This window comes from Kogia breviceps, chromosome 4, assembly GCF_026419965.1.
Source record: "Kogia breviceps isolate mKogBre1 chromosome 4, mKogBre1 haplotype 1, whole genome shotgun sequence".
Taxonomy (NCBI): Eukaryota; Metazoa; Chordata; class Mammalia; order Artiodactyla; family Physeteridae; genus Kogia; species Kogia breviceps.
In genome coordinates this window covers 51,397,877-51,413,162 of record NC_081313.1, presented here as the reverse complement: position 1 = coordinate 51,413,162, position 15,286 = coordinate 51,397,877, and the positions used below count along the sequence as shown (strand labels likewise).

Below are 15,286 nucleotides of genomic sequence, written 5' to 3'. Positions count from 1 at the left end.
TTGTTTCTCCTTGTCTTTTGGTTTAGTGTTCTGCTCAGTGTGGACTTGGACAGCAAATGAGGACTGTGCAATGTCTTTCCTACACTGGACAGGCATCGAGTGACTGTCCAGAAACTGTTCGACCTCCATCAATGCAGCAGTGTGAAAGCAAATGTGACAGTACCCCCATTTCCAGTACTGAAGGTAAGTTTCCCAGTACCTCCAGTATAGAAGGTAAGGGGCCTCTGGTCTCTAGTGGTTCACCTATACTGATTCCCAGAGTTCGAAGAGCCCCATAAAACCACTGTTGTAGTGTGTCTGCATAGAGCATTTGTAAAAGCTACATATATACTGGATATGTAATCAGGAAACCTAAGTTTTCTACCAGACTCTTCCATTAACTGTATGACCTTATTAAGTCAACTTTTCTGGAGCTAAGTTTACTCACCTATGCAATGAGGGAGTGGAGTGGATAATCTCTAAGGTTGTGTCTAGTCTAGCATTCTATGTTTGATTTGTGCTAGAAAGATAGAGATGATTTCTAATGAACCAAGCTTAAAACTGAAAACTTCTATTTCCTTTTGGCAACAACAATGGACCTCTGCTATTGTAAAGATTAAAATTCATGCTTGTGATACATATAATGAAAGCATATGTTTGAAACTACTTATGTCACAAATGCTAATTTTCTCCTTGAAGAAAAATAGAAGAATGTTATTATATAGCTGTTTATATAGGAGGACAAAAGTCTTCAAACTCTGAAATTTCTCTTTGTTATATATAGGGAAATCCCTTTATTAACAGCAGATGCCCATCCAAATCCTGAATTTTCTTATATCTTATTTAAATAAAGGTACTTTGTTTATTCAGTTAAGCATTCATTGAAATTTCCTGAATGCTACTATGTACAAGGCATAATAACAGAAACTATGGGGAGTATAGAGACAAATATGGCATAGTCAGGAATTTCAGACTGCCTTCTCACATGAAAATGGAAGCATGATCAAATATACAAACATCCGAAGCCATGAATTTTAATTATGTAAGAAACCCAGCCATCGGACTCTGCTTGAAAAACAAAACAAAAATAAAGAGCTATGCTGACTATAATTTGTGACTACTTTTCAAATGAAAATGATATGGTCATTATTCTATTAAAAAGAAATTGTTTCTTTTGATCAGATCTATCCAGTTTGAGGGATTTTTTTTAATCCTATTTTTCAATGTTTCCATAAGGAATTTCATTTTAGGAAGAGCAATCATCTTGCATGACAAGATGCAGAAAACTTGCATCTTTGCAAGTGGCCTGGTTCTTATATCTGAGCCTCAACACAGTATACTTACTGTGTAACTTACTCTTTCAAAGAAATAAAGCCTTACCCTATATTAATTCAAAATCAGAATTTTAATTTGCAAAATCTCTGGCTCTAGTGCCATTTCCTTTTTTTTCCCTTTGGTAAGGGATATTCTGGAAATCTAGCTTTCCTTCTCTCGAGAAGGGCTCAAAATCTATGACAAACAGAAGTACTTTTCATAGCAAAACTATTTTCTTTAAATGATCTAAATTTTAAAAATCTCTTTTCTCTAAGATTTGTAGCAAACAAGTCTTTATGTATTGTAAATTATTTGCATTCAGTCATGTGGTTTTGGGAGTCTGTTTTTCAGAGTTGGAAGATAAAAGGTTAAGGTGGAAGAGAGGATATAACTATCATATTAAACTATGTTGGGTATTATGTTAGGCCCTTTATATTTATTATCCATTTTATATATCTCATATACATAAATATCTGTGTGTATTATATAATCATGATAACAACCTTTCGAGAATTGGTATTACTGATGAGGAAACTAAGGCACAGAGAGAGATAGTGACTTACCCACATTATAAGAGTAGGAAGTAGTAGAGGCAGGATTTGGAAGAGCCCTAGGGCATGTCATCTTCAACTACGTTTATATGCTATTTGTAATTCATTCTTTAAAATCAGGAATTTTAAGCTGTGACAAAGTGAGAGTGGCATGGACATATATACACTACCAAACGTAAAATAGATAGCTAGTGGGAGACAGCCACATAGCACAGGGAGATTAGCTCGGTGCTTTGTGGCCACCTAGAGGGGTGGTATAGAGAGGCTGGGAGGGAGGGAGACGCAAGAAGGAAGAGTTATGGGACATATGTATATGTATAACTGATTCACTTTGTTATAAAGCAGAAACTAACACACCATTGTAAAGCAGTTATACTCCAATAAAGATGTTAAAAAAATCAGGAATTTTAACATGAAAACAGAGCTTGTGATTATGAAGTACAGACACTTCTGGCATGACTGTCAAAAGATTAAGTCTTGGGGCTTCCCTGGTGGCGCAGTGGTTAAGAATCTGCCTGCCAGTGCAGGGAACACGGGTTCAAGCCCTGGTCCAGGAAGATCCCACATGCCACGGAGCAACTATGCCCGTGAGCCACAACTACCGATCCTGCACTCTAGAGCCCGTGAGCCACAACTGCTGAGCTCGCGTGCCACAACTAGTGAAGCCCATGCACCTGGAGCCCGTGTTCCACAACAAGAGAAGCCACCTCAACGAGAAGCCCGTGCACCGCCACAAAGAGTAGCCCCCACTCGCCACAACCAGAGAAAGCCTGCGTGCAGCAACGAAGACCCAATGCAGCCAAAAGTAAAATAAAATAAAATAATTAAATTAAAAAGAAAAAGATTAAGTCTTAATTGTTGTTGAAAGACTGGCTTTTTTTTTTTTTTTAATTATTTATTTATGGCTGCGTTGGGTCTTTGTTCCTGAGCACGGGCTTTCTCTAGTTGTGGCTAGTGGGGGCTACTCTTCGTTGCAGTGCATGGGCTTCTCATTGTGTTGGCTTCTCTTGTTGCAGAGCATGGGCTCTAGGCGCACGGGCTTCAGTAGTTGCGGCACGCGGGCCCTCGAATATGCAGCCTTCAGTAGTTGCGGGGCGTTGGCTCAGTAGTTGTGGCACATGGGCTCTAGGGCGTGCAGATTTCAGTAGTTGTGGTGTTCAGGCTTAGTCGCTGTGGCACATGGGCTCAGTAGTTGTGGCTCGTGGGCTCTAAAGTGAAGGCTCAGTAGTTGTGGTGCACGGGGTTTGTTGCTCCGTGGAATGTGGGATCCTCCCAGACCAGGAATCGAACCCGTGTTCCCTGCATTGGCAGATGGATTCTTATCCACTGCACCACCAGGAAAGTTCCAGAACTGGCTTTTTGACATGCCCACAATAATATATGTTGAAGTTAAGTTATGTTCATAACTTCATTTTAGGCCATTTTAATAATTTCTCCAAACACTTCTCTGTAGTGGATAATTATCATACATAAGCTTTGCAGCTGAAAATGTAGTGCTGTTTTTATAGTAGGCAGAATATCATTTGCAACTGCACTTATTTCTGCCTTAAAGAAATTTTCTCAAAATGGATAGGTGTTAATCTGATATTTCTTGGATTATTTGGAGAAATACCTCATAGTCATTTCTGTCTGGCCAAATCACCTTTTATTAATATTAATCTGAAGTAAGCAGTTAGGACAATATTTTTATCCTTCTCAGTAAAGGAGGAAACTTTTAGGAAATTATTAATCCTGCAAAGTGTGACTAATCTTAGAGTTGTTATTCCCTAAAGCTGTTGACTCATTTAAGACAGGATCACTCTCTTTTATAAAATTAGAATTAAAGTAGAAACAGTATATCTGTTGTAACTTGTTTTGTATTCTCTTTTGCTTCCCAATAGTATATATTGAATACATTTAAATACCTGAAACCATCTGTTCATTTCATCAGAAGCTACTTATTTAATGCTTGCTGTGGCCAGCCTCGGCCACTTATTATGGAAAATTCAAAACATTTATAAGTTCATAGTCTTACAGGGAAGATACTTCTTTTTTAAAAAATGCAAGGTAGAATGTGTTATATGGAGTGGTTTACACAAGTGCTAAGAGTACTCATATGAATGACTGATGACTTTAACATTTTGGATCAAGGCAAGCTTCATAGACTAAGTGGTCCATGAGCCAGTTGTAATCTGTAGTTGGAAAAACCCAGTGTGTACCCTGAGAAAAAGGATGAAACAGTTGATTGAAGTTATAACTTATCCATAGAGATATGAAATGGGCAGATAACATGGATTTTAAAAGAGAAGAGACTCTTGCATGAAAGTAATGTGAGAGTGAAGCTCTCACATTAATGTGAAGCTTCACATAATGTGAAGCTCTGATAGAGCTTCTGGAAATCAGATCAGGGAGTGAGGAAGTGCCTCTTAAAAAGGGGAACTTGGGAAGAAAGTCCAATTGTGGGGGAAGGTGCAGGTTCTGGTTAATGCAGGACATAGAAGAGGACCCTTTTTTTTCCTACCAGAATCAGGTTCCCTTGACTCTTGGAAAGGAGGCTATTGAGAAACTAGTTCATCTCTACTCTAAGCAAGACAGGGTAGGACTAACAGAGCTCTCTTGGGATCTAAAATACAGTCTTTCAGTGGGGTCTTTATGGGTAACATGGGCCACTGATAGAATCTTGGGTATTGTTTCAACTACTGAAGTTTAGGAGATGATTCCTCTCCTGATATCTTATTATTAAAATAATAAAAAGTTTCAAACATACAGCAAAGTTGAGAGAATTTTACAGTGGACACCCGCCATCTAGATTTTACAGTTAACATTTTACTGAACTTGATTTATCACATAGATATCTATCTGTCCGTTCGTCAAGATGATGGTGTTTAAAAAATGTTCTCTCCAGGGCTTCCCTGGTGGCGCAGTGATTGAGAGTCCGCCTGCCGATGCAGGGGACACAGGTTCGTGCCCCGGTCTGGGAAGATCCCACATGCCGCAGAGCGGCTGGGCCCGTGAGCCATGGCCGCTGAGCCAGCGCGTCCAGAGCCTGTGCTCCGCAGCGGGAGAGGCCACAACAGTGAGAGGCCCGCGTACTGCAAAAAAAAAAGAAAAAAAAATGTTCTCTCCAGTCATCCAACCATAAAGTCATCTAATTAGCAAACCTACCTACCATGTGCCAGCCACTGAGACTAGGAAAGGTTCCTGTCCTCAAAGGAAGCACAGTTTAAGAGGGGTGGCAACATGCAAACAAATAATTTTCACAATATGGGCAGTACTGTAATAGGGGTAGAAAGAAACTACCATGAGTACACAAAGGAAGGGGTTATTCAGCAGAAGCATCATGGAGAAGGAAAGCTTGAGCAGGGCACTGGAAGGTGTGAAACAGTTGGCCAAGAAGATGTTGAAATGCTGGGCATTGCTGGCAGAAGGTGACTGTGTGCAGTCACAGGGCCGTGGAGTCAAACATACTTCAGTATGGTTGCAGAGGGTGACAGATGAACAGGTAGTAGAGATGAGGCTACAAAGAACGAGACAGGGACTTGGTTTGGAGGGTCCTGTATGCAGTGGAAGGAGGTTAGGACTCTATCCACCAGTTCTGGGAACAAGCGAGGGAAATTGGGGAGTGACATACTTAGGCTGACCGGTGTATAAGGGGTAGAGGGAAGATAGCCTTGTGTGGAGAAGAGTTAAACAGTTGTTCTGAGAGCCCAGGCTAGAGATGATGCAGGCTTGAACTCGGGCGGATATAGGAAGGATCAAAAAGAGGGTAATGAATTGGAAAAAAAGAATAAAATGGAAAGGAGAATAAAAAGATCCTGATGAACAATTGGACATAAGGATGAGAATATGATGTGGAAATGTTCAGTATGACTCCCAAGTTTCAGATTTAGGGAACTAGATACTATTAATCATGGTGAGGAATTTAGGCATCTATATGGAAATTAAGCACATTAGTCCCCGAAAGCCATAATAAAATAGTGGAATTTGAATAACATTTTAAAAAATAAAAATAAACAATAGAGAGAGATTGAATAAATGGAAGGTTAAGGCAACAAAGGATAGTAAGAGAAAGAAAATCAGAAGTGGAGCATCAAGAAATTAAAAGTAAATATTGAGAGGGAACTAGGAGGAGGAAGAAGGAAGATATAATTTGCCATGTTTAACATCTACTTTAGCTTTTTATTCCTGAAAGCCTTCAACTAAGAGTGAAGGCATTATAGGCTTGATCTTAACAGACTGCCACTGATGAGGGTAACACCACTTTGCTGCTAAGAGTGAATTATAGACACACTGGGTATCACTGCATTTGAAATACTACTCAGTATAAAGCACATCTGGCAGCTGAGACTAATGTACTCAAGCTCACCTGAATTTCTATCCCAAATGCCATTTTATTCATCTTTATTCAGTTTCAGTTTCCATTGTAGTTTGGTGAGTCTTTTCAGCTTCCCAATAGCACAAGGCACTCTTTCAACTAGTATTTATTGCTGCCAAATAATGATTCATGGTGTGGAAAGATGAGCAGGAAAGGTGTGGTTAGTATATACATTGGTTTACCAGACCAGGTTGTCTAACGGTGGCTTTGGCAGGTCTCAGTCTCCCTCAAGTACGTGATTCTGAGAGAGCCTAAGCAGCTCCAGAAATCTCCTGAGATCCATGGAACAAAACAGATACTGAATATGGGTTTTAAGGTGGCTTCTGATGTATTAAAATCAGTGAAAGGAATGAATGGTGAAGGTCATTTGAACTTTGATTTCAAGGAGGTGAGGAAGACCAGACATTTTTGTTGCCAGTTTTTAAAATGGTCATAATCCACCTTAACATTCAGGGTTACGTTCCCAGCTGTCTGGTTTAGAGGGAACCCTGGATTTGTATTGGGATCAAAGCACCTCAAGTTGACTGTGGGTGGCATCCAGAGAATAAGACTGGGTAAGAAGAAACCAAGGAAGCAAAGAGAGAAAGAAATGGCTTAGTCCATGGTAGGATGGAATCAGAATAAAGTTCCATAGTTGATATCACCTTGCTTCAAGGGTAAAAAGTCAGTGGACTGTTCCCACTGCAATGAATACTGTCAGGTTCCCAAGCAAAACATGTTATTTCATCCTTTTCCAGTTTGAATATATAAAATATCAAGGACTCAGGTACAGTTTCATCAGGAGAAGTATGCTGAGTTCACATCCCCCGTCCCCAACTCCTGCACCACACATGCACATGCACAGCCTTTGCCACCATCTCACTTCTCACCAGGCTCTGTGTCTCCATGGGCAGTTTGACAGAGGTACAGCTGGTTGTACTTTTGTAATCCAAAGGATAGACCCTTAGGTGAGAGTCATAACTCTCTGCTTACTGTGCTCTCTCTCTGAATTTCAGAAAGAACTTACAGGCACAGAGAACATGCATTCTCCAAAGAAAGATGCTGAATGGTCCAACTTGGTCATGGAAGGCTATGTCCCTGTGTACCCCAACTCCTCCATTGATATGATTTAGGCAGGCTTGACAACATTTTCTGAAATGGATACAGTTTATTTACAGAAATAAATACAGTTGCTCTTATACTCCATGGATTAAGTCAAGCCATCAAAGTCACAATGAATCCCAATCCAATTACATTCTAAATTCCTAAGCCTATGTTCAGTGTGAGTATTTTGAAATCATGTCTTTTAGGTCAGAGTTTTGAAATATTAATGTAAAGCACCTGGGGAAAAACTCACTGGCACTTCAATGATAAGTAGATTCATGTGTTGCCTATGAAACAGGTTATCGAATTTTATCATTCAACTCTACCAGAACCCAGATTACCAGTGAGACCCACTCCAGCATACCTGGCGGATTACTTAAGATTCTAATCATGGGTCTAGTTCACATCGTATGGCCTATGAGCTGGCTTTCAGCCCTTGATACATCCCTGAGTCTCTCTGAGAAAATTTAGGAATAGTCCATAAATTGTCATTCCCACCAGAAATCTCTAGCCTTGGATAAAGTGAAACTTCATTTTCAGGCAGGGAGGTGAGAGGAGATGTAAAAAAAGGAGAGACTAGTTAGGTCCACAAAATATTTCCTAGAAACCACACAGTAAAGACCTCTCACCCTTCTGATAGACTCTGAAGAAAAAAGGTAGAAAGAGTGTCTTGTCATTCTCCTCCCCAGAGAGTACTTAACTGGTACATGAAGTTAGTAGAAGAGAATATCGGGCTCCTTCATCCTAAAATCTTTGACCCTGCTGGCTCAGATTCTGCTACTTAAAAAGCAGTAAATACAAGTGTATCTGTGTGAAGAAAACATGATAGTAAAGATCAAACCTTCAAAATAGATCAATTACAAAGTGATTATATTATTACAAAAAATTCTACCTAAACTAAAGGAGTCCTTTCAATAGCTCTCCTAGTATAATTGTTTATGTTCAGATTATGTATTACTTGGTTATAGAGAAACCAATTTTTACATATTTTAGATATTAGCTAGAAATCAATACCAACTGAGGATCATTCAGAAATTCAATCAAAACATGTCTGTTATTGTTTTAATTTCAATGGGAAAATGTGATTTAATTTATGCACAACTTTTCCAGAATGGTTTTATCACAAATGTAACCTGTATTGTGTATTGGCTGAAGGGTAGGAATGAAAAGGCTATTTAATATTTTAAATGGGCTTTGGGAATGAGGCAGACAGACTAGTCAATGGTAAGTTTTATAATTAAGGCCTCACAACTACGTACATCAGCAAAATGTCAGTGAGTCAATCCAAGGGCTTACCAGGTCAGTCCTCTCTAGCTAACTAAAAAAGTGACACATGGGCTGAATGCACCAATATAATTTAAAGCTTGTACTGATATTTTTAAGATTACACTCAGCTTTCTGTAATGATGGGGCTTTAAAACTTCTTGGTGTGTTAAAATTACCTTTCACTCATGTAATTTTACAAAATCTAGGGAGAAAGCGGTAGTTGAAGAAAGGTATTCAGGCTATTCTGAATGCCCATGACCTAGAACCCTCCTTTCAAAAAAATGTACCCCTTCTCTAAGGTGGCAGAGCAAACCTCCTGATAAGGATGTCCCCAAAGATTGAATTACCAGGGGTATCAGCCAAGAATAAGAAGTATTGACAGGCAGAAACCTTTTTGCATTAAGATGCCAAGAATGCTGCCAGAATAGAGTGGTTTGGGAGTCAGACAAACCTGAGTTCTGGTCCCACTTCTTAGACCAGCTAGCTGTGTGACCCATAGTGAGTTTCGTACGTAACCTTTTTGAGCTTCAGTTTTGCCATCTGCGTAAAGCTGACATTTTATATACTTAAAATGATTAAATATATATAAATATGTAAAAGTGCCTAAGGCAATGCCTGGCACATAGGAAGCACTTGATAGATTATTTTTAATGTTGTCATTACTAGATTAATCTCTCATGGAGTTAAAAGACTGGAAGAATGTAAGACCAGTCATTGGTGAGTAGGTTTTCATCACTCTGAAGACTGACTCTTCCAGTCTAGGCAGTCCCTAGACAGCAAAACCAAGAAGTGGGAATGGGACCTTCCTCAGGGCCCCTCCTTCATGGGAGCCCCCTACACTCCATCAAGGCTGTGTCCTCTACAGCCCAAGAGTCACCATGTAATATCTCATCAAGGCCCATTATCTTCTTGGCAGTCCTCAACCCTGGATCTTCCCTCAGATCTCTCCCTACCTCATCATAATTTACCTGCTCTCTGTTAAAATCTTTTCATTAATTTGCTTATGGGTGCCAATGAAGAGCCTATATATATTTTGACAGGGATCCCGGAGAAATAATACAGGATGGTTGTTCTCAGATGTGTTATTGGTAACAGTAACAAGAGCTGATAAACTGAGTGCTCATTCTGTGCCAGGGCCACACATGTGCTGTAGGTGTTACCTCATACAAGCCTCACAACATCCTATGGGCCTCATTTCACAGATGAGGAAACTGAGGTTTAGAGAGGTGAAGTCACTTGGCCAAGGACAAACAAATGCTGGGAGGAGGCAGTGCCAGAATTCATCCCAGATCTGCCACCCCTCACCACTGGTGCTCTCAGGTCCTGGGACACACATAAGCGGTCCCTACCTCCCTAAGCTTGATCCTGCTCTTAGGACCCAAATGAATTCCTGCTTTCAATCAAGTTACTTGGCATCAAGTTAGCTGAGAACAAACTTAAAAGAGGTATTGGGAAGTTCCGAGGGGGACACCCTGGCAGCTGGCCTCCAGCTGGCCCCTAGACTGGACACTGCTCCTGGCTGAAGGGCTGTGCTGGGGGCCTCTGCATGCAAAGGACACTTCTCATTTCCAGCACCTACCTAAGGAGCTGAATCCCTGAGTATTTAATAGCCTGAATGGGTGGATGGAGGGGGTGGTTGGAGGAAGAAATAATTTATGAATATTTTATTTTATTCATTATTTATTATCTACTATTTAATCAGATTCTAAAGTCTAAATCCAAAAGAAAAGTCTGTGAATTTCCTTGTATTTTGCTCATCTCAGAATTTTCCTGGTTCAGAAACTCTTCCAAACATGGAGTAATGAATCTCCCAATAAAGTTGTACCTCAGGAAATATTCTTCTTTGTTTTGTCTTCAAACTGACTTGTGTCTATAGGACAGCATTTTCTCAGTAGTAATCTAAATATTGCATCCTTGTTGAGAAATTCAGAGCACAACTTACTGTCATCAGGTAGTAACAATAACTAATAGTGATAATGATAATAGTAATTCAGTATATAACACGTATTGAGAGCCAACGACCATTCTATGCACTGAGCTAGGTGATATCATAGGATACACATGCTACATGCGGGAGTGGGAACCCTCATCTTTCCCTATTCACAGATAAGGATGCTTCACCTCTTAGGCACAGAGAAGTTAAGCAATTTGTTCAGAGTCATAAAGTTAGTAAATGGTAAAGCTGGGCTTAAACCCAGCAGTCTGGCTTCTAACTTTATTTCCTTGTACTATTAAAACAACCAATCATCCTCTATCCATTTATCAACTAAATCATTTTTATATTTTAGCAAAATAGACCAAAGCCAAAGTTTATCTGGTACTTTAAGCCGTCTCGCCAAGCCCTGTTAACAGAGCATGACAGTGGTAATCTCCGCTGGAGGGCTGCCCCATTAGGATGGTGATTTGAAATTAAAGATGAGTGATATGTGTCAGCTGTCCTCATCCTTTATGCTTAGCTTTTCTCATCATTTTAATAAATGCATTATCTGGACAATATATTCCTCTAGGTAACACTGATACAACTTTTTTTTCCCACAAAAATATTCTTAGTCTAAACTTTTTTTGGTTACTTTTCACTGGTCATGACAGAGAAGGGAAAAAAAATAACTGATGATTTCCAAATTAAAATATATGGGGACTTCCCTGGTGGCACAGTGGTTAAGAATCCGCCTGCCAATGCAGCAGACATGGGTTTGAACCCTGATCCAGGAAGATCCCACATTCCACGGAGCAACTAAGCCCAGGCACCACAACTACTGAGCCTGAGCTCTGGAGCCCGTGAGCCACAATTACTGAGCCTGTGCACCACAACTACTGAAGCCCATGCACCTAGAGCCTCTGCTCCACAACAAGAGAAGCCACTGCAATGAGAAGCCTGTGCACCACAATGAAAGAGTAGCCCCTGCTCACCGCAACTAGAGAAAGCCCGCGTGCAGCAACGAAGACCCAATGCAGCCAGAATTGTTTTAAATTAATTTTAAAATAAAATAAAATATATGGAAATAATAAAATAAAATAAAATATATGGAGATATTTTAATCTCAAATTCAAGCTTGATTCACCAAATATCATCCATTTTCTTTTTTTTTAGTACAAAGTTTAAAGAAATTTTTAATGTCTCTCCTACCTTCTTTCAGCCAAAACTTAAATTTATTGAAAATCTTAGTGTAGAAAGTTTCTATTCAAATTTCTTTTATTCTCTTTGTAAATCAAATCTCAAGTAAGGGAGTTCAGTGGTGGCAGAACTTATGCTTTCAGAGGAGTAAGGGTTACAGTTTAAAATTTTCAGTCTTTCACCAAAAGAGCCTTGAAAGTAAGATCAATAAAATTGCTTCCTTACTTTTTAATAATAAGAACTGGAAACTTTCCCATTTCTTTGCATTTAATTTTCCATGTTTACCATATGGCTCATGTACCATGTACATGATCTCTTAGAACTTTAGTGGATTTCTGAAGCCAGGAAAAATAAACAAGGAAGCAACAACAACACTGTTACACTGAACATTTCCCAGTGTTCTACCTGATTCTAATTACCTTAAACAGTTTACCCAGGATGCTTCAGTATAACCACCTGGAAAAATGAGGGTGGAACTTTGATTCTCAGAGGCAAACATAATCACTAGATTTACAAAGTATTTTAAAATCCCCAGATAAAATTGAAGAGAGGACTGGAGAGGAATATCACTATTAGCAGTAGTGAGGTTGTATGGGGTGACGGGGGTTTCTGAGAATCAAAGGTCAGTGTCTCTTTTTCTGCATTGGCCCCTCAGCCCCATCTTGTGCAACCAGCCTCAAGGGGAGGTGGAGAAAGAATCATTTATTCACCTTCTGGCTGCAAGAACTGCAGACTTCAACTGTGGCAATTCTAGCACTGAGGAGAAAACACACATAGGAAAAAAGAAGGCCATGTCTCACTTCCAAATTAAAAAAAGACATTTCTACATGTTTCCATAACCCACAGACTGCTGCCATTTGAGGCCAACCCCTCAAAGTTTTCCTCTTTGTCTAGTGTAGTTGCTGAATCTAGGCCACTGTCAGCAATCCTTTTCATTCACCGAGGCCCATCCCCACACCCACAGATGCAGAGATTCTCCTGGGACATGTGTACTTTGGTATCAAACAATGCAACTCATGTTTGATTTTGGATAACCTTGCACTGCTGAATAAAATAACCCTTGAGAAAGAAGCAATAAAAGTGCTGTAAGAAAAATGACTCATGTTTCCAAGCTGTCTAAAGTGATCACTTATCCCAACAAATGGTAATTCTTTCAAGACACAGTGGGCATACACCATACTTATAAAAGTCTGGGAGAAAAGCCTTGCAATCATTTTTTTTAAATTTCTGTTAAAATGTATCAAAAGACTATTTCTGGTAGTGTGTACCAGACAGGGTATGCTTGAAAACAAAAACAAAAACCACATGGATGTGAAAGCCAAGGTGCACTGGCCCAAGGAGGTGGGATGGGGCAGGGGGGTGGGGTGGGGGTGGTCCTTGCTGAACATCCAGGCTCATTGTTTATGTACTTGTTTATGTGCCTCTAATTGTTTTCCCTTTTCTGCCCTCACTCATTAGAGTGCAAAGATGTGAACAAAGTGGCTTATTGCCCACTGGTGTTGAAGTTCAAGTTCTGCAGTAGAGCATACTTCAGACAGATGTGTTGTAAGACCTGCCAAGGACACTGACCCATGGAAAGCCAGAGAGAGCGCCTTGTCATTTCATCGTGGAAATGCATCCATCACAGAGAGCCACCCAGAGGAAGAGGATTGATGTCCTTGCAAATGCATTACCCTGTGGAAAACGTAACCACTGGTCAGCCCTAGCTGACAGGATTTCAATATTATTTTAACTTCTGTGAAGTGGGATTTATTGATCCAAAGTGCTGGACACGGTATTAGGAGGGAATGCCAGATTGGAGAGATCCAAACAACACAGGGAGACTTGTTTACTGTGGAACGTTTGTGTTCTTTCGAGTAAATCCAATAGCCTGTTTACCTCCTTGGACCATTAAGATAATTTTTATTATGGACTTAGCAATGACACTGAATCCATTTGTATTTAAAACTGTTTAAAATGTAGCTGTTTTGACTTGGTCAACTATGGAAGTAAAGAAGATTCAGAAATCTTAAGTCATAGCTTAAAAATATTTACTATACTTTATCACTACAACAGCACCACGATTTAAATTCTAAAACGGGCTTTGAACTGTAATTTAAGGAGCAATTATAAATCAAAAGTAATGAAAGTTTGTATTATTTTTCTTCATTCCACTTAATTTCCTTAGGAATAATCCCCCTGTTCTGAACACTGCTGTGAGCCATATATAAACTATATTAAACTGAACAACAATGAAGGACTTAGTTTAAAGCAGCGCATCAGTTACTGCAGCTGTGCAAGTCTATAAATTCACTGCTAGAAGACTGTGGCTAACTTGCCTTTGTGCAAGTGAAGCTGAGATTTCCATTAAAACTTTAAGAGAAAAACATTTCAATTTCATGCAGAAGCCAGACCTGGGGTATGGTAGAGACTGAAGTACCAGGCCTTTTGCTGCCATCACACAGGATGCCTCAGTTCTTAATTGAGTCACCCCAACTCACTTGTGTTTACATCCTCTCCAGCCACAGAACGGCTTCTGCCCTATTGGATTGTTGCATATGCATGTTGAGCTTGCTGAGATGATACCATGCAGAAGATAGACTGGCTCAGTGACAACCAGGCAGACCCTTTTGCTGACAATTACGATGGGTTCCAGATGTCCCTTCTTTGATATGGCAGAAGGGCATTTATTTATATGAGAACAAGTGTGTGTGTGTGTGTGTGTGTGTGTGTGAGCGCTTTTGAGTGTGTGGGTAGATGAGTGTACTTGCACATAGATGTGCTATTTCTGTGAGTTTTAAAGTAGGCAAGGGATAATAACCAAAGAAGAAAAACTCATGAAGACTAGAGATCATAAAGCATCATTTTAATAGTCACTCAACCAAGTATTTTGTATTTTTTATGGATACTCTGAATGGCAATTAAATGTGAAACCCAATTTCTTGGGCAAGTCAAATTCTAGAATCAAGTCCACCTAAATTAAACTGACTAAACTCACATTTTCCCAGTCCACATCACACTCGTCGAGAGATTTGACAGTGAGATTTTTTAAAAGAGAACAAAAAAGAGGGTACTTGCTTATATGAATATTTTGTACTTGAACACTTGCAACAGGATCTTGATGAATGTGTTTTGTGTCCTACACATGAGTGCACCTTGTGACACCAACACCTCAAACTCAAACCAAACGGCTATTTTGGAAAGCCACTACTTGCAGTTAAAGAGTATGTTTGACTTAAATCCATCACTGTGTCCTGAAACAACGTGTCAGGTGTATCAATCACATACACCATAACCTAAAGTGGCTGATGAGGTTTTTTTCAGAAGGGGAGACTCACAGACTTCAAAACCAAACGTCAGATTTGCTGTGGACAGTCAGCATGGGACGTTTGTTGCTCTGTGTGTTCAGTCGCCCTCGTCTGAGTCTCCTCGCCTGCTTTCTCTCTCAGCACCACCACAGCTCATGTCCCTGAGTTTCCAGAGAGAGCGGTTGACAGTAGACAGGAGTGGCCAGGACCCCAATCTCTGCTGCCTTGGAAGACAGCCCAAGAGCCACCTCAGCCGTCAGTAAAGGGCAGGCAGCCACAAGCAGCACGGCCCCAGCACTGACTTCCTTTGGCCCCTTGCAAAGAGCACTTAACTTGG

At 40.1% G+C, this 15,286-nt stretch overlaps 1 protein-coding gene across 3 annotated transcripts in view; it reads left to right on the top strand.

Annotated features, from left to right (window-relative positions):
* ADAMTS6 (ADAM metallopeptidase with thrombospondin type 1 motif 6) overlaps positions 1 to 13,770 on the top strand; it is a 301,915-nt gene extending 288,145 nt beyond the window's left edge. For all 3 annotated transcript variants that reach the window (XM_067031055.1, XM_059062283.2, XM_067031054.1), the window contains 2 exons: positions 27 to 183; positions 13,121 to 13,770. In XM_067031055.1, the coding sequence (XP_066887156.1) occupies positions 27 to 183; positions 13,121 to 13,230 (267 nt within the window). In that variant the 3' untranslated portion in view covers positions 13,231 to 13,770. The remainder of the gene's footprint in view (positions 1 to 26; positions 184 to 13,120) is intronic.
* Positions 13,771 to 15,286: the final 1,516 nt, after the last annotated feature.